The sequence below is a fragment of the Antechinus flavipes genome, chromosome 1 (assembly GCF_016432865.1).
Source record: "Antechinus flavipes isolate AdamAnt ecotype Samford, QLD, Australia chromosome 1, AdamAnt_v2, whole genome shotgun sequence".
NCBI lineage: Eukaryota > Metazoa > Chordata > Mammalia > Dasyuromorphia > Dasyuridae > Antechinus > Antechinus flavipes.
The window spans coordinates 654,633,788-654,657,896 of record NC_067398.1 but is presented as its reverse complement, the minus strand read 5'-3'; the positions used below and the strand labels follow the sequence as shown (position 1 = coordinate 654,657,896).

Genomic DNA, 24,109 nt, shown 5'->3' with positions numbered 1-24,109 from the left:
GGTGGGTGGGTCTTGTATAGATATTCTTCTTACTGATTGGTTAAAAAACAAAGGGGTGGGGTAAACGCTACAGAACTCGCAATGGGACTGGTCCGAAGCTCAGCGAGGAGGCGGGGCGGGAATGCTTGGGCTGAAGCATTAAGGTGGTGGGGAAGGAAGGGCTGCTGCTGCTGAGGCTTGGGGTCCGCTGGGCAGGAGCGGAGCTTAGGTACCGCCTCTCCCGGGACTGGGCGCCCCTCGTGGGGAAGGCGGGGAACATAGAATACAGAACCTGGCTTCGAGCAGCCCGGGACGTCCCAGGTCCCTGCACGCGCAAAACTGGGGAAGGGGCTCCCCGGACCCCAGGCCGGGAGCTCTCTCCTTGTGTCCCACTCGCCAGTCGGCCCGGCTTTTTCCCTTCCCTTTCTCTCGGTACAGGGAGCCGGCCCGCTTGCGTTCTTCCGCCCTGGGATGCCGGGTGCGCCGGCTCTTTCCTGGGAAGGGGGGGCGGGTGGCCTCGGAGCCCAGTTCTTTCTTCTCCCTCCCCCCCAGGTGCGGAGCCAGGGCGGCAGGATGGCTTCCGAGGTGGAGCCGGGAGGCTTGGCCAAGGTGGCCCAGGTGTTGATCCTGTCCGGTGCGTGGGGCATGCAGGTTTGGGTTACCTTCATCTCAGGTACGTACCCCTCCCCCAGAGACCTGGACTCTGCTCTTTGCTGAGGGCCGAGGGCGGGGAGGGAGGAGGAAACTCCGGAGTTCGTGGGATCCCCGCTTAGAGCTGGAAGGGACCGTGGGCATTTGTTAACAGATCTTAATTCCAGTTAGGGAAGAGTCCAAGCGAGGGAAAAGACAACAAAACTTTCCGACCTTGGTAAGGCAGCCTCAGGCCTCCTAGTCCCAACCTAACATTCTGCATTAGAAAGAAAGCAGGTTTTTAAAAAGACGTTAAAAAAAAGTTTAAAAAGAAAAAAAAAGGCAGTTTCCACGGAGGTGTTTAAGTAGTACCTGGATGTGTGATCGTCTACTCGGGATGCTCAAAAGGTCATTAACCCCTGAGGAATCTTTTCCCCTTCTCCCCCCCCTCCTCCCAGGTTCCCTTCTAACTGGAATTTTCCAACAGTTAATCAACTAGAATTTCTTAAGTGCTTACTGGGTGCCAGGTACTATGCTAAGCATCTGGACCACCTTGGTTTTATTCTAATCGGTTCCTTTCATTTATACCTCAGTTGTTTCTGAATATACCCAGCCCTAGTGAGCCTTCCCTTATAATAAAAAGAGCTGTTCAGCAAAAGCTACTGCCTCGGTCTCCTCTGACATTGTTGGCAATAATTCATATCCATGATCCCCCAGCAACCTGAGGCCCAGAGCCTCTGGGATTTTTACCTGTTACCTGCCTAACCTTTCCCTATCCTTGTCTTTCCTGTTTGAGAGCCTGGGTTCTGTGCAAAAGAGCATAATTTCCAGGAATTGAGGCTGATCTGTTCCCTTGTCCAATCCCTTCAATTTAAAGAGGAGGATATGGTCTCAGAGAAAATGACTTGTCCCAATCGCACAAGAACCAAGTTGCAAAGTCAGGATATGTTCGTTATTCTCTCCGACTAGCCTCCTCTGCACTCTTCTCCCCCTCTACCGCTAGGTTTTGTGTTGTTCCGGGGGCTGCCTCGCCACACCTTTGGACTGGTCCAGAGCAAACTCTTCCCCTTCTACTTCCACGTCTCCCTGGTCTGTGCCGCCATCAGCCTGGGTATCTTCCTGTTCCATCACCCATTGGTGAAGCTCAGCTTTACCCTGGCAGAAGCTGGTCAGGTACCAACCAGGAGGCTGTAGGTGGGGCTGGAGACCCGGGAGGCTGAAGATTAGCAAACATGGGCTTGGAGAGACCCCAGGACATTGCAGCCTTTCAAGACATTTGGCTCCCACTTTATGTAGCTTTTATTTCTTGGAGTTGGTCCTGATGACTGAGCCTCGTTTTTGGCTTCTGTTTTTCACTCAGTTCATTGTTCTGAAACCTGCCTGGCTGGGGACTTAAGTCTTTGCAGGAGGGTTTAGGCCTCTCCCTGGGGTAGTGGGTCCCACCCACTGGCTCCTCATTCTCAAGCGCGATGGGAGTGAGGGGGAAATCTGGCTGCTTCCTCTTACGCCTTCTCGATGCCCCAGATATGGGGTGTGCAGAGTGGGAGCCCATCCAAGATAGTACTCCAAATTCCTTTTTGCCGAAGTTACTGTATTTACCTTGCCAGGTATAGGGCACATATTCTCTTAACTTTGCCCCTGGATAATATAATGCTTCTGGAGTGCATAACTAAAATTATGTAAATAATGGCGGTTGGCAGGAACGAGGATTTCACCCTCTCTCTCCTGTCCTGCTGTTTTGAAATCCCCGGAAGACAGCTATTGATCCCCAAGCCTGTCCTCGGCTCCGACCTTGGGCCTTGGCCAGTGTCCCAGGGCCAGCCCCCCACTAACTGTACTTCCCTTCCAGCTGGGCCTGCTGGCTTTGAGCCTGTCTCTGTCGGGCCTGAATGCTCGGTGGCTGGAGCCCAAGACTACAGCTGCTATGTGGGCCCTGCAGGCAATGGAGAAGGAGCGAGGTCTAGGTGGGGAACCCCCAGGACCTCCCCAGGCCCAAGGCCAAGACCCCTATCGGCGGCTCCGAGAGCAAGATCCCAAGTATCGAGCCCTTCGGCAGACCTTCTTCCACTATCATGGCCTCTCCTCCCTCTGCAACTTGGGGAATCTGCTTAGCAATGGCATCTGTCTTGCCTTCCTGGCATTGCACCTCCAAAGCCTGTAGGAAGTAGGACCTCTTCTCGCTGCCCAGAGGAGGGTTCCGGCTCCTTGTGGGCCCAAATCTAACCACATAGACCACATTCACTTGGACTCTGCTCAGCTGACTGTGGATCACACAGCCAAGAAGTAGAGGAGGTCCTGCCTCCTCCCGTATCCTTTGTCTTTCCAGGGCCATGGCTTCGAATTCCTGCCATGCTGCTATTTGCCTTTTCTGATCCAGGACACTCTTCCTCCTTCCCTGGCTGTTCCAGGTGTTGGATGGGGCTCTCGCTACCTGGGCCAGACCGGAGACTTTCTGCCACTGTGATTCTGTATCATGTATTTCCTATTAAACAAGGGTTTCTCACAATTGCCTGTGGTGTGACTAAGATTAGAATTAGGGAAGACAATTGTACCTACAACATCCTCTCCCCTGCAGCAGAACAGCATCTTCTCGCTATCTAATCTGGGTCAGTTGTCCTGGTTGGGATAGAATATGACCAAGCACTAGCCTCACAGAGAGATGGCTCCAATTGACCTAGTCTCTTGATCGTAAGATTTTAGAGCTTAAAGGGATCTTGAAAAAAAGAGTTACAGCTAGAAAGGACTTTAGAGGTCATGTAAGTCCAATCCCCTCATTTTATAGTTAAAGAAACTAAGACACAAAGATACCTAAGTGATTTGTTTGAGGTTACGCGTAGGAAATCTCAAAGGTGGAATCTGAACCCAGGACTTCTGACTTGGCATCTCAAATTATTATTTAAGCCAAGATTCTTTCCACTGGATCAAATCCTATTCATCCTTCAAATTCACTTCCCATTCTTCTGAAGCCTCCAAATATTCAGATACACATTTAATCCAAATGCATTCATTTAACAACTAGACAGACTTGAGGCCTAATTCTCTTCAACCAGCATTTATTAAATGCCTACTCTATGCCAAACACTAAAGCACTGCCTAAGGCTATGGAAAAATTATCTATCCTCAAGGAGATGACATTCTAATAGGGAAAGTGGTACAGTAACTTGTGCACAGATTAATAGAAAAGAGAGATGATTTTGATTTTGGAAAATATGGTGAAGCTCTAACTGGGTGAATTTTTTAAAAGTCCCCATGTAGGACTTTGCACAAATTGAGCTTTGAAGGGAACTTGGGATTCCTAGAGGAGGTGGTGAAGAGAATTGAAGGTAGAAAATCAAAAGGTCATGCATGAGTTTAGGACTGGGAGGGACCCCTTTTCTCTTAAAGAAGTTGTTGAGTCTGTCCCTTTCAGTTGTAGATAAGGAAACTTTAGCTGGGAAAGGTGGTGACTTGCTCAAAAGTTTCACAGCTACAAGTGACAGAAGCAGTATTTGAACCCAGGTCAACAAGAATTTTTTTTAACACCTATTTTATGCCAAGCAGAGAGCGAGAAGGTGGGGATATAAGGGGAAAAAAGCACATGGAGCTTAGATTCTAAGGAAGAGATTGTAGACAAAACATAAAAGATGAACTGGGAGTGGGAGGTAAGGCACTAGCAGCTGGAGGACAGAAGTTCTGAAGGAAGCCAAGGACTCCAAGAGTTAGAGAAGCGCTTATTTCAGACATGGAATAATGGGAGGATGGATAGAGATGGGAGATGAAGTGTACGTTCAGCAAAGACAATCTGACCAAAGAGTTTGTACAAGGAACACAGCATGAATGTGGAAAGGTAAAGGGTTTTGAGCTGTACAAGAAAGAATGAACTAGTGAAGTCTGCTGAGTAGGGGAGATAGGGATAGGGCCAGATCTGCAAGCTCTCCAGGGGATGGTAGGGATAGACAAGGCAGAGAGGTGGACTGTTGTAGGAGTCCCAGTGAGGATGATGGAGGGATGGGCAGAGAGAAGGGAGAATATTCAAGAGATGGGGCAGTAGAAACAGGATTTGGCAACTGGCTGGATATGTTGGGTGAGATTCTCCTAACAGAAATGGGGAAGGGAGGCAGAGAGGATGACAATGAGATCCATTTTTAATTTGAGATGCCAAGATTTGAAGTGTCCAGTAGATTGCTGATGATGACCAAAGCTCAGGAAAGCAAAAAGATACATAAAGCACATATCGAGGATCCACTGATTGGATGCTAAGTACTGAGAATACAACCACGAGCAAGACAGAGTTTCTTTTCTCAAGAAACTTAACATTCTAATATTAGACAAAACAGGATATTGGAAAGGGAGAGGAGGGCAGGGAAGAGCTTTGGGAGAAGATGGGGGAACGTGACTTGGAGGCCTGGTTCTGGGCAAAGTAAAGAAAACCCCACTTATTGGGTCTGGATCCCAGGGCCAGATCCCCCTCAATGAGGGGAGATAAAAGCGGGGGCAGGGATGTAGACAAGATGGCCCAGCTAGACAGCTCTTGACTCGTGGGCACAGAGCAGATGAAGGCTGTAAGGACCACAAGTGAGATTGTGTGGAGAGAAGAGGTTGGGGAATGGGGCCTGGGGCACACCCCAATGACACGGGAGGAGGTCTGGCTGAGGAACCTTACAAGTGGTCAGGACGGACGGACGCGAGTAGCCGGCGGAGAAGGGGACAACGCCGAGGTCCTTGGGCCGAGTCGGTCCGGGCAGAGCGGGGATTAAGGATGGTGCGGATGGGATGCGCAGGGATGAACCGCTTCCCAGGGTCAGGTGAGCGGTAAGGGTGAGGCGGGACAAATCCAGACTGAAGGCCAGAAAGGAAGCTGGGCAGGGTGGTGGAAAAGGAGGCGCCGACTTTTCAGAAGCCCGGGTTCTGGTTCTGGTTTCTGGCTGGGCGTTTAGGCGAGTCACAGCTCTGCGGACCTCAATTTGCTTACCTGTTTATAAAAAAAAAAAAAAAAACTAATAATATTTGTATCCCCCATTTCTTAGTTGTTGTGAACACAATTTCTTGGAAATCTCACCGGGCTTTAGAGCTCACCTAATTACAGTCGGTAGAAATGGATCGGGCCGAGAGCCGGGGAGGCCGGCGCAAGTCACCCCCATCTTGGGGGCCCTTGTGCTTGGCCACCAGGGGGCCTGTCCGGGAGGGCCCTCCCCCGTTCCCCGCCCCCGGCCTCCCCGGCCACCTCTTTCCCGTTTGGGTTGGGTCGGGGCTAGGCGGGGCGGGGCCGGGCCGGGAGCACAGCCGGGATCCGGGAGCAGGCGGCGGCTGCGGAGCTTGGGCTGGCCAGACCGCGCTCCGAGGAGGCGGAGGGAGCGCCCCTAGCCCCGACCCGAGCCCCGACCCGGCCCCCGGAGAGGTGAGGACCCCGCGCCTCCCGCCCCTGCGGTGCCGAGAAACTTTCCGGACTTTCCCCGACAGCCAGCCGGACCGCCGCTAGAACTTGCGGGCGGAGGGGGAGAGGGCAGTTAGACCCTGTGCAAGGTGCCTGGGGCAGGGTCTTCCTCCGCCTGCAGCCGCGCAGAGGGCCGCCAACTGAAACGTCCCGGGGAGAAGGGGCGCGGGGCCGAGGCTCCCTCTTTTCCAGCTCCGCTTGCGCGGGGTACCACCCAGGGATGGTGAGTGGGGGAACCCGGGAACCGGACCGTCTCCGCCCCCGGACTAATGCTAGGGAACCCCCCAGGGCCGCGGCGCAGGCAGGGGGACGAGGACCACGTCTGGAGCGGACACGCTAGTTTCGGGGCGCAGCTGAGGCTGTGAGGCGGGGGCAGGAAGGGTCTGCTCTGGGGGGGCAGGGGAAGGGCAGGAGACGCACTGACTCCAGCCAGACTCTCGGAGCTTTCCTTCTTCCTTCCATCCCCTCCTTTCTCTCTACAAACTGGTTCTTCCAGATGAGAGCAGGTCCTGCCTGGCCCCGGCGGGGCTTGGGCCTGGAGTATTAGTGGCGGGGCCAGGGAGTGGGATGAAGGGCTACAGCTAGCCTCCCTGCCCCGCAGGCTCCCTCGGGACACCCCCCATCTCCACCGCGCAAACAAGCAGCATTTTATTAAGCATCCACGTCCGAGCTTGGGCTGTGCACTGGAGAGGGGAAGACAAAAAAGGAAACCGTCCCTGTCCTCCAGGAGCTTCCATTCCACCCGGGGGAGGGGGATATGTCCACGGCTGCATCGTAATCACTAGGAACTGTACATCACCTGGCCGTCCTTTCATGGCCCAAGAAAAAGTCACCATCCCTCTTTTAAGAACAAGTTCGTCAGGAGCCTCACCTTCTAACCTGGGGAAGAATGGAGCGAAACTTCGGGGAAACTCAGAAATCTTCTTGCCTCCCCCCAAGTTCCCAGCCCCCAACCCAAACCTAGTGCCGGTGGGCAGAGGGGCGGGGGGAAGGGCTTGGACTGGGGAACCCGGCAATCTCCATAACCATGGGTGCCTGGAAGTGCGGTCTCTTCTGAATGGTTAGTAGTGGGCGCTAGCCTTAGCCTTCCCTCGGAGGAGAGAGCTTCTCTAGCTCTGAGAATTCTCCGGGGAAATGAGGGGCTTCTAAAGGAAGTCCTCGTGTCTTCCAGGAAGTCGGAGATGAAAAGGAACAAGCAGCCAGTCTCTGACAAATCCAAGTTGGAGAGTTGGGAAACATGGCTGAGTATGATGCCAGGAAGGACATAGAAAAGGGGGTTTTCAGCAGGAAAAGTAGGGCAAGATAGTGGGGAGGACGGCTGGTGGTGGGGAAGGGGTTAAAGCCCTGGAGAATTTTACCTGGCTGAGGATGGAGAGGCCGGAAGGGCTGCCTAGAACATCGTGGCAGGAGGAGGTGCCAAAGTCAATACTAAGTCTGGCTGCTGACTGGGGGAGACGAGTAGGGGGGAGGGATGGTGAAAGCCAGGTGGCTGGTTCCCTTCCCTTCTCTACACCTTTCCCAGGTAGCAACATCCGGGTCTCTGGGGGCAAAGTCCACGCTGGTCACACCCCCTCCGGGTCCTCTTGTTCCCTGGCCCTCACTGTCCAGATGGGTGCATCTCCCCACTGACCCCGGGGAAAAATCACTCCATGTGAAAATTCTCCTAGGGGTTGGAATATAGATCTGTGCTAGGGGTCCCTGGGCTCAAAAGAAGCCTTCTCCTTCCCAGATGGCCTCAGCTGGAGACCCCCACGTTGCCCAGAAAGATGCTGCCGACCAGAATTTCGACTACATGTTCAAGCTGCTCATCATTGGGAACAGCAGCGTGGGGAAGACCTCCTTCTTGTTCCGATATGCCGATGATTCTTTCACCTCGGCCTTTGTCAGCACGGTGGGCATTGACTTCAAAGTTAAGACTGTCTACCGAAATGAAAAGCGGGTCAAGCTGCAGATCTGGGTGAGTGCCCGCGGCGACCGGACTCCGTGGAAGCCGCCATGGCAGGGAGATGGGACCTACCCCTGGGTAGTACAGGGGTGTGTGTGTGGGGGTGACTGACCTGTATCCCCGAGGAGAGAGTAGCAAAGATAGGGCCCCGGGCACTGGGCCTGGCCTGGTGACCACTAGGAGGGCATATCACCTCCTGCCACCGCTCCGCCCCATCACAGGAAGTTGCTATGGAAATGGAAGGCTGAAGTGGAATTAGCCAGGTGACTGCTGAGTCAGAGTATGCCTTTGGGGTGTGGTGGATGGGGCTATAAGGCCCATAGGTAGGCCCTGTCCTCATGGGGCCCCTAATCTGAGTGGGGAGAGACCTGCCCTCAGGGAGCCCCATGTCTGACAAAGGGACTTGGAGGCCCTATTTCTCAGTACAGCTAATTTGCTTTGCCAGCAATACCCAGAAGCAGAGCTGAAACCTGGAATCGAGTCGATAAAAGGCAGTCCCATGCCCTCACTGGCTCTCCTGTTTCCCAGGCAGGAGCTGGGGCAGCGGTCCTGGGCTCCCAGGTCTCTGTCACCCTGGCCTGGTCACCGTGGTAACAGCACCAGCCGTGCCAGATGGCTATTGTCAGAGACGTGTGTGTTCTAGGGCTGCGGGTGATGTCCAGGTGACTCACACATTAACAGAGCTCTGGGGACCACTGGGAGACGCCAGCAGCGGGGACTGGGCTCTGTTTGGAACGAGACTCCCTGCCCCTCCCGGAGGGCCTTTCCCTCCTCCTCCTCCTCCTCCTTTTGTTTGATGTGCGACCTCCGCTCAGGCTGCCCTTTTTTCCTCAGCAGCCATGGCCTGAAAAGGCAGAAAGGACTCTGGGCCACAGTCCTAAGTGGGGTCTGAAAAAGGGCACCGAGACTTCCTTTGTTCTCATCCCAGGCTCAGACAGGGACTGTAAAATCAGGCTCACGTCCTTCCCTTCCTCGAGAAAGGACCCATCCTCCTCTCCCATCTGGGGGGGTACCTCGGAGCCCAGCTCTGGGGCTGGCAGGGGTTGCCACAGTAACCCAGAGCTTCCTGAGCTCAGTCTGCTCAAATAGCAGGGCTGTGGGTGTGTGGTAGGTGCTGGGAGGGGACCTGGCTCGCTGGGTGTGTGTGTGCATGGGGGTGGGGGAGGCTAAGTACCCAGGAATCAGTGCTTTCCTGGAATAAACATAAGCTGAAGTCGGAAGCATTCTCCCTTCCTGCTCCAATTCCCAGAGTGTCTCTGGGCATCCTTTACATTTGGGCTTGTTGATGTTGTGAAAGGCTTTTAAGGTTTGTACATCTCGAGTTTCCCCTAGATCTAAAGGGACATGACTTTGCAACTGGTGCTTGAAGCTGTCTCTACCCTCAGACAGGGAATTTAGGGAGCCTCTTTCTCCTCCAAGTTCAGGGATCTAGAAAAGAGAAGGGCAGGAGGGAGCAGGACAGCGGTTTTCAGGTACTGAAAGCGCTGTCATGTGTGCGATCCCAAGGGCTAATTGAATTAGGCCTAATAAGTGAAGGCTGCAAAGAGACAATTTTAAGTTCTGTTCCAGGAAAAGGTTCGTAACAATTATAGCTGAACGTATTTAACCTATATCAGATTGTTTGCTGTCTTGGGTAGGGGGGAGGTAAGGGAGAGAGGGAGAAAGATTTGGAACACAAAGTCTTACAAAATAAATGCTAAAAACTATTTTTACATGTACTTGGAAAAATAAAATATTGTTGAGAAAAAACAAACAAAAGCAATTAGAGATGAGCCAAAGGGAGGTGGGCTGCCTCAGGAGGTTCACAGAATTGTAGAGCTCTAGCTGGGAGGGGGTGAGATTCATGGAGAATCCTTTCCATCTGAGGGTTGGGCTAGAAATCCCTGCGTTCTGTGATTCCTTGGGGTTGCTGAGGGGTATAGAGGGCCATGTTTACCCTTCCCACAACAGGAGATTTCCCAGAACCTTGGCCACCCCCTTTACTGGGCATCCCCTGGGAAGGTGGACTTTGTCAGCCCCCAAACTAGGGGGTCCAGTATTTTCGATCACATCTCCCCAAGACCAGGGCTCTCTAAGCTCAAAGTTCCATCACAAAACTCAAGATTTTGAAGGGACCTCAGCAGCCATCATGTATCCAAAAGAAATTCCATAACATACCTGTTCAGGCTCTTCTTAGAGATCTCAAAGGACAGGACCCACCACTTCTTGGGTCTGGGTCATTCCATTTTGAACAACTGTAATCATTAGTTCTTTCTAATGTCAAGCCTGCATTTGCCTAAATTTTTGCCATTTCACCTGTTTTTCCTGATTCGGCTATTCTCTAAAGCCAAACAGAACAAGATGAATTCCTCTTCCATGTGACAGTCCTTTGATTACTTGAAAATAGCCATCAACAATGAGAGGATCCAAATCAGTTCCAATTGATCAATAATGAACAGAACCAGCTACACCCAGAGAAAGAACACTGGGAAATGAGTGTGGCCCACAACATAGCATTTACACTCTTTCTGTAATTGTTTGCTTGTATTTTTGTTTTTTCTTCTCAGGTTATTTTTTACCTTCTTTCTAAATCTGATCTTTCTTGTGCAGCAAGATAACTATAAATATGTGTATGTGTGTGTGTGTGCATATGTGTGTGTGTGTATAGTATTTAACATATACTTTAACATATTTAACATGTATTGGACTACCTGCCATCTGGGGGAGGGGGTGGGGGGAAGGAGGGGAAAAGTTGGAACAGAAGTTTTTGCAAGGGTCAGTGCTGAAAAATTACCCATTCATATGTTTTGTATATAAAAAGCTATAATTAAAAAAAAGAAAAAGGGGAAAAAAATGAAAATAGCTATCAAGTTCCCTCTAAGGCTGCTCTGTAGGCTGTGTGAGCAGTTCATTTAACTGATCCTCACCTGGCCCGAGTTTAAGCCTTCCCGAGGATAGATGCAAGGAGGCTTTTACATTAGACAAGGCTCTTATTTGCAAAGCATTTGTCTGATGTGGAGCCATCTCTGAAACCCCCGATGTGAGGGAATCTTGGGATGCTGGTAGCATTGGAGCTAGAGGCTTGGGAATTTTGGCAGGGGTGAGGATGAGGAGTTACCTCATTTCTGTGTTTTGCAGGACACTGCAGGGCAGGAACGCTATCGGACCATCACCACTGCCTATTACCGGGGTGCCATGGGCTTCCTGCTGATGTATGATGTCTCAAACCAGGAATCCTTCAATGCTGTCCAGGACTGGTGAGTCACCCTGCCCTTCACTCCCTGCAATGCCAGATGCCAGGCCCTAGACCCACACGTCCTATTCCTTGCTAGGGTGTCTGTTAGTAGATGGGAATGTCTTCCTCCAAGGGGGACTCAATCTAGCCTCACAGAGAATGGCTTCTTTAATTTTAGGTACTTTTTCTTAAACCATGTAGGCCACCGGACTTTTCCTCATTTTTTTCTAACCTCTACAATATAATTTGTGAATGATATTGAAATGTTTGTTTTATTCTTTAGGATGCTTTATTCATATTTAACTTTTTTGGTTTTTCATTTTCAAATGCTGATGAAAGATTTTAAGATTTTTTTTCCCAATTTCCATTGTTTTAGGTGCTTTTTTTCCTTTTTGAAGCATTTTATTAATATTCTTTTTTAATAACAGCTTTTTATTTTCAAAATATACACAAAGATAGTTTTCAACATTCACCCTTGCAAAACCTTGTGTTCCAAATTTTTCTTCGTCCCTTCTCCCACCCCCTCCCCAGATATCAAGTAATTCAATATATGTTAAACATGTGCAGTTCTTCTCATATTTCCACATTTATCATCCTGCACAAGAAAGTTGATATTTTTTAAAACAAAACAAAACACAAGATTGTTGCCATTTTGCAATGACTCTGTCCAATCCCAAAGAATCTTCCCTTGCAGCAAAATTAAACCAACTCAAAACATCATCCAAGCTAGCATATGCCTCATTCCATACCTATAAATCACTATCCCTCTGCCAAAAGAGGAAGGAGTCTCATCTTCAAAAAAAAAAAGTTTTTAAATGTCTTTTTTTTTTCAATTAACAATCTGCTTTCTCCCCCCACCCCATCCAGCCTCTTCCCTACCCCCAAATCAGAAAAAGGAAAAAGAAAAACAAAGCTTGCTTAAGCAAACAGAATGATTTCCCTCATTGGCCCTGTCCTAAATATATATACAGCTCAATCTGCACCCTGAGTCCGTCATCTGCCTTTGTGGAGGCAGGTAGCAGTATTTATCACGGCCTCAGAATCAAGCTTTGATCAAAGTTCTTACGTCTTTCAGAGCTGTTTGCTTTAACACTAGTGCTATTGTTTTAGCTTTTACAAAGGAATATTTACTTCAAAGGTACAAGAAGAATATATTTGCTCCCAACACATAGAAGGCTTAATCCCTCCTACCCCAAGTCTGGGGAGGAGAGAAGGATTAAATTCACAATTTTAGCTCAAATCCTACACAGCCGTTGGTTTCCCCAGGTTCCCCGTCCAAAGCCCTGCCCGCTTGCCTCCTCTGGTCCCGTCTCCTTGCCTGTGGGACAGGTAACAACATTTGGCTCGGATCTTGGACTCCAAGGTTCCCGTGGCTCAAGCTGTCCTGTCCAAGACTCCTTCCCTTGCATCCGGTGCTGACCAGGACAAATGAAGCAAGCCCAAAGCCCCCAGAACCCTTGGGAAGGGGAAGGGGGTCCTTTCCCATCCAGCTTAAGGCATGAGCCGTGGCTGTGAGTGAGTGCTGCGGAAAGTGAACTACACTGTTAAACTTTGTCGCTCCTTTCTTCAGTCCACTCATGAGTGTCCCCTAACCCACTTTTGACTAGACTGAGCAGGCTGACCGGGAGAGACATTCAGAACCAGGCTGGCTTGTCCTGGGGCAGACACGGTCACTGAGAAGAAACATTTTTTGCTTCCCTTTCCTCTCCAGGGCCACACAGATTAAGACATACTCCTGGGATAATGCCCAGGTCATCCTCATTGGGAACAAGTGCGATTTGGAAGATGAGCGGGTCGTGTCCACAGAAGATGGCAAGCACCTCGCTGATGACCTAGGTCAGTGATGGTTGGAGGGACAAATGACCCATCCCTGCCCCCCAAAACTGACTTGACTGATCTCTGGGCCAAGCCTGACTAGAGAAACAAGCCCGTACAACTAATTAGATCTCTTGGTTTTTCCTTCAATACAAATCCATAGTAATTTCTCTGGGATAAGAATTCTATCTGCCCCCTAAAACTTTGGGAATTTTTGGAAATTGAGAATAATATAGAGAAAGATAATATCTTTCATGTTCCCTGTGTTCTAATCATTCCATGAACATTTTTTTCTTTTAACTAGCATTCTATTTTCTCTCTTTTTAATTAAAGCCTTTTATTTACAAGATATCTGCATAGTTAATTTTTCAACATTGACCCTTGCAAAACTTTCTGTTCCAAATTTTTCCCTCCTTCCCCCCATCTCCTCGCCTAGATGGCAGGTTGACCAATACATGTTAAATATATTAAAATATATTTAACTAGTATTCTTAATTTCATTCTACTCAGGTAAATATTACCACTGAGTTTAAGATTGACATAATAGGTAGAGGGCTTGCCCTGGCTTCCTGCCTCTGACACATACATGGGTGAGTCCCTTCACTTCTCAACATATGCCTCGGGCAACTCCCTGTCTGACTGTCAGGTTTGATTCAATCCTATTTTTGTCACTTTCTTTTGTCTTTACATCCCTTTTGCTTCTGAATTTCTTTCTCCCTCCTCGCCTCCCTTGCCCAATGAATTCTTTTGTAACAACATGTTTTTTTAAAAGATATGTCTGTATATATACATATGTGTGTGTGTGTGTGTGTGTGTGTGTGGAGAGAGAGACAGACAGACGGGGAGAGAGACACAGAGACAGGAGAGAGACAGAGAGAGACAGAGACAGGAGAGAGAGAAAGAGACAGAGAGAGAGAGAGAGAGAGAGAGAGAGAGAGAGACAGAGAGAGAGAGACAGAGAGAGAGGCAGACAGGGAGACAGAGAGACAGAAACAGACAGAGAGACACAGAGACAGGAGAGAGACAGAGACAGAGAGAGAGAGAGAGAGAAACAGAGAGAGAGACACAGAGAGAGGCAGAGATAGAGACAGACCGAGACAGACAGAGATATGGTGGAGGGAATTCTCAACCCTGATCAAGTGATAAAACTGGACAGCATGTCCTTCCCCTCCACTCCCATATTAACATTAACATTCAACAATATGGTGAATAAGGAATGAGATAAGCCCCAAGGGTGGAGGTGGAGGAGGAGGAGCTAGCCAGTTAGTCATTGACATCTGGGTAAATAAATGTTGGAATAATGACCATAATTCATACATTCATTCAGTTTCTAAATGGGAAGGGACCTCTAGTCGCCTAGTCTGACCCACAACCAAGTGGTAACCTCTTCTACAATATATCTGACAATTCATACATGAATAGCATTCTGGGGTCAGGAAGACCTGATTTCAAATCCAGCCTCAGACACTTAACTAGCTGTGTGACCCTGTTTGCCTCAGTTTCCCCAACTGTAAAATGAGCCGGAGAAGGCGATGGCAAACCAGTATCTCTGCCGAGAAAAACCCAAATGGGGACATGAAGAGCTGACCATGACTGAAGAGTGACATGTAGAAGATTGGGGGGTTACAAAGATAAAATAGGGAATATCCCTGGCCTTCCCCAGTCCTGCTGTCTCCCCTTCCCTTATCTAGACTAATGGGCTCTTTCTGCTGATCCCCTCCCGCCGCTGGCTCTCCCTCTTCTCGCATTCAGGCCTCTCTCTCCGGCCATGCTTCTGCTTGTCCACATTCTTCCTAAAACTTGCTGGCCGCCATTGCCTGTGTGACCCCAGTGTGATCTGACCGGGGCTCAGAGACTGTGCCCCCCCCAAAGCATTAGTCAGAACTAACCTTTACATAGTGCTTTCCACTGTCATTTCATTTGGTTTTCATGACAACCCTGAGAGGCAAATGCTACTGCCATTCCACAGATGAGAAAACTGAGGCAAACAGAAATGAAATGACTAACAGAGAGAGCACGGGCCTGAGGTCTGAGCCTGGTTTGGGGTCTTTCTGAGCCCCTGTAGAACACCTCCCTATGGCTAATGATCGATTGTCGGGCCGTAACTGGGGTGGACTAGCTGGGGCTTTGTCCGGGGCTTCAGGGGCACCTCTTATAGAAGTTAGTGACCATGGTTGTCCTCCTGAAGTGTAGAAAGGGCAGAGTGTGGCCCCTGCTCAGTTAGTTAAAAGAGGAAGTTGCCACATGATGGGCTTTTCCCCCCTCACCCTAGGGAAGGCCCTCTCTGGTCCAGTCTGCCCTGCCTCCACCGGAGGCTCAGAGGACGGGTCCAGAGTCGTAGCCGGAGGTGGGGTATCTGTCTCCCCCGGAACAGCATTCCGTCCCCTGCTGCTCCCCCCAGAACTGTCCCGGGAGTGCTCCCCCCAGAGCTGGGGGAGGGGGTGGTGCCCCTGCCCAGGGGTCTCACCCCGGCCTTCTCTGGCTCGCTGCAGGTTTTGAGTTCTTCGAAGCCAGTGCCAAGGACAACATCAACGTGAAGCAGGTCTTTGAACGCCTGGTGGACATCATCTGCGAGAAGATGAACGAGAGCTTGGAAGCGGGGCCGGGAGCCGTGGGCAACAGCAAGGGCGCGACGCTCGGCGAGGGGCCCCCTGCCCAGGCCGGCAGCTGCAGCTGCTAACGCTGGGCCCCCGCCCCTCTTCCTGCCGGGTTTTACGGCTGCCAGAAGTCAGGAGCAGCGAGAGCCAGTCCCGGGGCACCCCCTTTCTCCCCCCGCGGGGACTGCGGCCCACTCAGGGCCTCCGCTTCTGCCCCCCGTGCCTGTGGAACTCTGCTCCTCATTTCTCCCTCGGAGCCTGCCTGCCCACTCCCCCAGAGAGCCCGGCCCTCCCGGATCCACCCGGAGCCCGTGGAGAGCAGGCCTTGGTGCTGGCTGGGCCTGGTGTTGACTGAAGGCCCGGGAGATCGGATGCGCCCCCGACATTTCCCTGTTTGGGGGAGTGGTGGGATGGAGGTGGGCATTTAATAGGCTGCGGCCCCAGCCAGTTGGATGAACAACTAGCGAGGAAGAAGGGAGGAAAGGCCCCACTCATTACAGCATCAATCAGGAGCATTTCCTAAATCTACCAGAAAGTCCACGGATGGCAGGTGGGCCTCCCCTCGGAGTTTCAAAGGGGTCCCTGTGAGGGGTAAGCCCCACTGACCAGAAGGGGCAGCCAGTGTCCCCCGCAGAGGAGCTGACGGGAGCATGTGTTCCTAGGCCTTCGCCCCCTCTTGTCCCACACATCCTCCCTACTGCCTGGGAAAATACAGAGCAACAAAGTCAATTTTTTTAGTTCCACTAAAACATTGGAAACCCAAAAGGGAAAAGTTAGTCCAGTGGTTTCTTCTCACTTCGGAGACATGAAAAGTGCCTTTCAAGCGACACAATTGTCAGTTGTTTTCATTTATCCCCATTATGGTCCTGCTTTCATTCCATCCCATCTCCCCAATCCCCGTGAAGATTTCATTATAGAACCGTGGATAGCGGGAATGGGTGGAAAATCACATTTTTAACACAAAAGTCTTGAGTTTAATAAAATAATGGACATTTTGACAGACTGTGAAGTTATAGAGGCAAGATGGAGACCCGGGGCCTGCCTTGGAGGCCCCAGAAAGTTTGGTTCCAGCACAGTTGGGCGTTGTAAACCTTTACTTCCTGCCAGGAAAGGAAATTGAGCAAAGGTCTGGCAGTTCCCTTTGGTCCCTGGGTAAATTAGGTTTATGAAGAACACACAGGAGCTCTTCTGAGCCATTGAGAGAGAGTTGTCCTGGCTATCCATCAGCACCTGAGGATTAGTAAAAGCCAGACGTAACCCCCTTTGTAGGTCCAGTGGAAGGCTGAGGCGAGGTGCCTGCTTTTAATCAACTCATTTCACAATCATTTTATCAAATGCCTACTTTTTGTAAGGGATTGTGCCAGGCCCTAGGATAGGGAGACAAAAAAATCTCCTAAAACATTGTTTCTCTTCAAGGAGCTTCTAAACAGATATACTTTCAGGAGGGAGAATACACTGTGCAGACTTGCAAAGGCTAAGGTGTGTTTTGGAGGGTGGGTGGAAGAAAAGTCCTAGTTATTTTCCCCCCAGTAAAAATGTCAGGCCCATCAAAGAGTATGCTGGTAAATGTTTAATGACCAGTTCTCCAGGGGGTGGGGGGAAGGAGGGAATAATTTGGAACAGAAGACTTTGCAAGGGTCAATGCTGAAAAATGACCCATGCATATATTTTGTAAATAAAAAGCTTTAATTAAAAAAAAAAGAGATTAGACCAAAAAAATTAACTAGTTCTTTAGAAGAAAAAAAAGTTTACACAGCATACTTTGTGCAATCTGAATTATTAATATTTTCATCATTGCTTTAAGTCTAGATTATCCAAAAAAAAAAAAAAATGAACCAAACTCTGATTTGGAGCATTTGCCAGTTTTTGAGGTATAAATGCTCATGCTGAGAATTTAACAGCTAGCTCTTGCAAATCAGGTCCAGCTGTCTCCAGCACACACCTGGTTCAGTCTCTAATTTCAGATATGATCTAATTGTGTCTCAGACCCATTAGGACAATTGCCTTCCACCGCTAGATTATAAGAACAGGTGTCCCACTAGTTGTCCGCACATCTCTCAGGAGCATCCCCAGACTAGTAGGAAGAAACACCAGATTCAACATCAAAAAAACCTGAATTCAAATTCCAGTACTGCCATTTAATTACCTGTGGGACGTTTGGTGAGTCACAAAGCCTAGAAAGACCTTAGTTTTTTCACCTGTAAAATGAAAGGGTTCGATAAAATTAACTCTAAGGACCATTCCAGCCCCAAATCTATGATCCATGGGGGGAAAATTAGGCTTTATACAAGGAGGGTGTGGGAATCACAGCTTCCTGTTGGGAACACCCCGAGTTCCTCCTTGCAGAAAGAGACTTGATTTTTTCTGCCATCTCAGCCGGAAACGGCATCCTTTTCTCATTCCAAGTGGGGAGGGGAGAAGGGAAGAGGTCATTTATAAACATCCATCACTTTGCTTCCTAAATCTGCTTGGGCAAAGGGACAGAACCACACCTCTTTCTGGAGAGGACCTCAAGTTGATTTTCTTAGGGTATGGTTTTTATTTGGGACATTTTAAAGAAATGGGCAATAACCTAAAGAGGAGAAGCCTTCTAAAAAGTGAGAATTTTCATGTTCATTATTCATTTGAAAGAGGACCAGGGACGTCATGATCTTCACTTGACATAAATCAGATTTAAATGAGGCAGAATTGCACCAAGTTGTCAGCCTTGCCCTGTCTTCCAGAGCTATCAAGTCAAAGGAAGGACAAAATTCAGGACAGCTGGTGATGGCCCAGGATGCAGTGTCTTTGGTACCTGAGAAAGCTCCAAGTGTTCATAGCACCTGATGTGTGGACATAGGAGCAAATTGTTCTCCCCTGCCAATTCCTCTAGGGGAAGTCTCCCCATCCTAGGGGTAGACATCCTCCCAATTTATCAATGGGTTTGAGGCTTTCAAACAGTCGTTGAATATGTCTGGAAAAAGAAGAGATTGCAGAAAACCTCGTGTTGGATGATTCTTCTTGGACACCCATTGTTGGCTTTACAAATGCTCCATTTGGGGAGATGGAGGTGTTTCTTCCTGTTCATAGCAGATGTTGGAGAGTGTGGTTAAAATCATAATAGAGTTTATGGGCTAAAAATTTTTTAACCTAAGGTTCACAACCCTCCAAGGGCTCAGTGACCTTGGGTGGGAAAATTGCATCTTTGATTTTCCATGAATCTCTAATGGTAATTGAGCAATTATTTAATTCAATTATTTAAAAATATTATTTTGAGAGAGTTTATCATTATCAAGCTATCTAAGGGATCTAATTCCAGAAAAGGGTGAAGAATTTCAAGCTTAAATTTAGGCTCCCATTGAAAATGGCCTTGGAGTCTTTTCTGAGCTCCTTGTCTCCACTCTTAAACCCCAGCTGCTAATGACCAACAGTGACATGATAGATGGACCTCTAACCTGCTGTCAGAAAAACTTGGATTCAAATCCAGTTTAAAATACCAGCTGTGGATTAACCACTTAATTTATATCTGCGAAAATGTCCTCATCCTTAAAATAGTGACAATAGTACCTACTTCTTGGAGTTTTGAAAGGATAAAAGGAGATAGTGTATGTAAAATTCTTTGCAAGGCTCCCTCCAAATTACTTTGTATGGAACTACATAAAGTTGCCTTTTTGGGCTGGATAATAAGATCCTCAAGGGCTGAGACTTGTTTTGTTTTCTCCTTCCTCCCCACCCCTCCTCCCCCCAACCTAGCATGGTGCCTTGAACATTGCTGCTGCTATTGTGGTGGTTATTATTCAGTTATTTTTCAGTTGCATCCGGCTTTTCAAGTCCCCATTTGAGGTTTTCTTGGCAAAGATACTGGAGTGGTTGGCCATTTCCTTCTCCAGCTCATTTTACAGATAGGGAAACTGAGGCAAACAGTGCAAGGTCACCCAGATAGTAAGTGTTGGAGGCCAAATTTTTATCTCTGTCTTAGACCCAGCTCTAGACCCAGCACTCTCTCCTACTGTGCCACCCAATTGACCCTAGCATATAGTAGGTGCTCAATAAATGCATAAGGATCAATCGATGTACTTGGTATAGACCTATGTGATGTGCCAGGGTCTGCTGTTAATTTGATTTGATTCAGCCAACTTAAAATTAAGTATCTCCTATGCACAACAGCCCTATGCTGGAAAGTGGCAATGTTCCTGCCCTGAAAAAGCTTCTAATTTTCTAGGAAAGTTACAGCATGTCCACAAATAATTATACTACAAACATAAGGCACAAACTGCAGTTTATGGGATGGAGCAAAGAGACCCCAGAGCTGGTCCTAGAAAGGAGAGAAAGACTTCAGTAGGAAGGTGGGAGGTATTATTGTCCCCCAGGCACATGAGGAGCCCACTTGTAGATGTTGAGAAAAGGAAAATTAAATTAGGAAAAGGCTAGTGGTGTCTTTTAGCCTTTTTTTTTTTTTTAGCCAAAATATAGAGGATGTTGAGATGCAAACTCTGAGATAGGCCGGAAAAAAAACAAGAGGGTATCAGATTGTGCAAGGCTTTAAATATCAAGCTAATCAAGGCCTTTTTTTTTTTTAATCCTAGAAGCAACAGACACCGTCTTTAGTCTCTGCGGACTTACAGTTCTTACAGTTAAGGTCAGGTCAGTCAGTGAAAACATTTAGTGGAATTATTAACAGCTTCCTCCTGGGTCTGTAATGAGAACTATTGAACCAGGGAGGCCCATTTTCTCTGCAGGAAGAGCCATTGGGACTGAAAGGAAAAGGAGGCTAGGGTGGTCTGGGGAGCTTGCAGACTGAAGGAGACATGTTTACCCCAAGGCTGTTTGCAGCTTCCTTTATGCAGAAAAACAGCATTGTCAGAACAGGCCCCGTTGCCTCAGCTCTGCCAGCTGGTTACAACAGGCTGTCTTTTACCCGTCCAATTGGTGTTTCTTGGGAACTAGCCTAACAATCACATCCATCAAGGCTGTAAACTCTACAGAAACCTTTTTCTTACCCCTCTCCCCATCAAAATAAACTTTTATCTTTTCACTTGGGCGGAGGCAAAATATGATTACAACATCAAAAAATATTTTCAGTATTTGATATATTCTTAAATACATCCGACAGGAAGTGTCTTCATCAAGTTTACATTCAAAGAAATCCACAAGAAAAATATCTGTTTCCCCACAATCAGAGGAAAGAAAAACCCATGAGCAGATTCCTTCCCTCCTTGTAACATCTGCTGGCTGCCATGTTTACAAATTCATTTGGGGGAATTGGGGTGGACAAGGATGCTTGGATCAGAGTAAAGATATGAGTTCATACATGTAATGAGTTCCTCCTCATACGTGTAATAGCTGTATGACATCTGGGCAAGTCATTTTTCCTTCCTCAATCTGAGTTTCCTCATCTTTTAAATGCGTTGGATTGGAGAGCATCTCTGAGACCCTTTCTACTTCAAAAATCTACATGATCTCAAAAAAAAAGTAACATAGGGATCACAGATTGAGACCTAGAAGGAACCTGGATGAGACCAACCCCCTCAGATCCAGGCTTGCTCAAAGTTACACAGGCAGTAAATGTAGTTTTTGTCAGTTATGTCTTATGACCCTATTTGGGGTTTTTGTGGCAGAGATACTGAGGTAGGGAAAGGGGAAAGGCAGAGGGAGAGGGAAGGGAAGAGAGATAAAACAAAGTTACAGTAGTGCAGTAGGTGGTAAGAGCAAATCAATGCGTATGGGCGCCAAAAATACCAAAAAGAAGGAAAAAAGAAAAGAAAACCAATGGCAGAGGATTTTGAGTAGTGAGAGTCTGCATGGCACAGCTGAAAGGCAACAATCAAAGCCCTAATCAAGGATGGATGTACTATCCACAGAAATTGGGGACGTGATAATGCATCAGAGGGAGTGGACTGAGAGGGGGTGGCCAAATGTTGACGCTGCTACTTAGAATATGACTGTGGGTTTTTATCATGTAGTAGGGAGCATCCCCTTCTTGAACTGTTTTAAAGATATCTGCAAGGACACGGATGAGAAATTGTGTGTGTGTGTACCCAGCAGAGAACCAGATTCTGAACTGTGACTTACATTTAGAGCACCGGGTGGGGCTGCTACCCACTTAAATCTGACACTACATGGTAGCAGTCTGCAGCTGTTATTTTTAATTTGCTGGAATTTCTTTTCTTTTTCTTTTTCTTTTTTTTTTTTTAAATCAATTTTATATCATGAGGCAGGAATTGCTTAAATGATCTTTTCCTTAGAGCACTAGATCTGAAATCAGGAAAATCTGACCTCATAATTCTGCCCCAGACTTTCATTAGCTATAGAACCCTGGCCAAATTTCCTAACTCCTGTTTGCCTCAGTTTCTTCATCTGTAAAATGGGAATAATAATAGCATCTACATCCCAGGATTGTTGTAAGGATTGAATGAGATAATTTTTAAGTACTTAGCACAGTTCCTGGCACATTGCAAGTGTTATGCAAATGTTAGCTGTTGTTTTTCCTTTTTCCTTTGTTGAAAAGATTTATTTAAAAAATACTAACCATTACTAAGGGAGGTTGATGGTACTTCGGCTAGTGCACCTTAGTTCCTGATCCCAGATACTGGTAATGGGTGATTACATTTGAGTTGAAATCATTTTATCTAAGTATCCATCTATCTGTCTATCTATAGACCCACATCATCTGTGTACCCAAACACACCCACACATAAGTTTATATACACATACATGTACTTCTATCCTTTGTGATTCCTGGGGGCTTCACATCAGCCCAAGGAAGTGGTAAACAGCTAAGGACAGTATCATAAAGAGAAAGAGAAAAGTTGCAACTTTTATTTACTTTTAATTTTTTTAAATGAAACAAGAATTAGTTTTTGAAAATAACAATTCTGGGTAAATTAAGTTCCTCTGATGATTTTGCCACTGTTTGTATCTTGTATATTAGACCTTTATCAAAAATATTTGATATTTGACATCCTCCCAGATGTTCTGCTGGCACATGGTAATACTCTCTTTTGTTTTATTTCTTGGTATTTCTTTTCTGTTTTTCTTTTTGCTTATTCTGTTTCTTCAAATAAAATACATTTGGAAAATTTAAAAATTGATGCAAAAATCTGTCTTCCTAATTAATCTCCTTCCTTCTTCTATATTTTGTTACTGGTTCTGCATCAGAGGGTAAGGTCATGCTCTTACTGTGTTCTAGCTATGTAAAACCTTAATGAGATCCTTAATGGGGGTTAGGAAGAATGTACTTTTTATTTCTCCAGTGCCAAGTATTCACTCAGTCAATAAATATTTGTTAAGCATCTACTACGAGTTAGTCATTGATAAGTGTTGTAGTTTATTAGAGCTGGGGTCAATTAAAGGACCAAACTGCATCCATAAGGCAAAGAAAAATAGAGATGAAATAGATTTTTTATTTCTAAGTAAAAGTATAACTTTTTTGCATCAATTCATGTACTTGGCATTTCTAGTATTAAACATCTGGAGGAAGGGAAGAGCCAAGTTGGCCCAATAAGTTTCCTGTATCCTCTAATTTAGAAACTATTTTCTTCAAGCCTTCTATTGTGAAGAGAACTACAACTCATGAAGCAATAATCAGTTTGGACATTCATATTTGACAATCTTGCACTCCAGTGAGAATGTGAAGAAAAACTGGGTCAGGAGCAGAGGATAGGGAGGAACGATTCATGAGTGGGAAGGGCTTTTAGAATAGTTGTTATTACCCATATATGAAAAATTCTCCTTTTAAAAATACACTTATTGGGGATCTGCTTGGTGTTCTCTTTGCTTTGACTACGAACGGTCTTGAAAAGCATGGCACTGAATTTATCAAAAAGTTATCAAACTGTGCGTACCCTTAGATCCAGCAGAGTTTCTACTGGGCTTATACCCCAAAGAGATCTTAAAGGAGGGAAAGGGATCCACATGTCCAAAAATGTTTGTGGCAAGAAACTGGAAACTGAGTGGATGCCCATAAGTTGGAGAATGGTTGGGTAAATTGTGGTATATGAATGTATATAAATGTGTGGTAATGAATGAATGGAATATTATTGTTCTGTAAGAAATGACCAAAGGGATGATTTCAGAAAGGCCTGGAGAGACTTACATGAACTGATGCTGAGTGAAATGAGCAGAACCAGGAGATCATCATATATGGCAACAAGAAGATTATATGATGATCAATTCTGATGGATGTGGCTCTCTTCAACAATGAGATGATTCAGGAGAGTTTTAATGATCTTGTGAAAAGAGCCTTCTGCACCCAGAGAGAGGATGGTGGGAACTGAATGTAGATCACAACATAGTATTTTCAGTTTTTTTTTTTGTTGTTGTTGTTGTTGTTTACTTGCTTGCATTGTTTTCTTTCTTATTTTTTTCCTTTTTGATCTGATTTTTCTTGTGCAGCATGATATTTGTGGAAATATGTATATAAGAATTGCACATGTTTAACATATATTGGATTACTTGCTGTCTAGGGAAGAGGGTGGGGATAAGAGAAGGAAAAATTTAGAACACAAGATTTTGTTGTTTAATGTTGCAATTTACCC

At 47.1% G+C, this 24,109-nt stretch overlaps 2 protein-coding genes across 4 annotated transcripts; both read left to right on the top strand.

Moving 5' to 3' along the window:
• The first annotated feature begins 96 nt into the window (after positions 1–96).
• TMEM205 (transmembrane protein 205) lies at positions 97–3,115 on the top strand. The gene is made up of 4 exons (XM_051971578.1): positions 97–208; positions 532–652; positions 1,613–1,782; positions 2,459–3,115. Exons 2-4 carry the CDS (start codon positions 553–555, stop codon positions 2,768–2,770), a joined length of 582 nt encoding a protein of 193 aa, XP_051827538.1. The 5' UTR covers positions 97–208; positions 532–552; the 3' UTR covers positions 2,771–3,115.
• Positions 3,116–5,831: 2,716 nt separating this feature from the next.
• Positions 5,832–16,588, top strand: RAB3D (RAB3D, member RAS oncogene family). Of its 3 annotated transcripts, none has more exons than XM_051971575.1 (5): positions 5,832–5,986; positions 7,752–7,979; positions 11,085–11,203; positions 12,893–13,017; positions 15,489–16,588. In XM_051971575.1, exons 2-5 carry the CDS (start codon positions 7,752–7,754, stop codon positions 15,674–15,676), a joined length of 660 nt encoding a protein of 219 aa, XP_051827535.1. In that variant the 5' UTR covers positions 5,832–5,986; the 3' UTR covers positions 15,677–16,588. The 3 variants fall into 3 exon arrangements, with proteins under 3 accessions (XP_051827535.1, XP_051827536.1, XP_051827537.1); XM_051971576.1 differs by having other exon boundaries at positions 5,894–6,245; XM_051971577.1 differs by lacking the exon at positions 5,832–5,986 and adding an exon at positions 6,480–7,082.
• Positions 16,589–24,109: the final 7,521 nt, after the last annotated feature.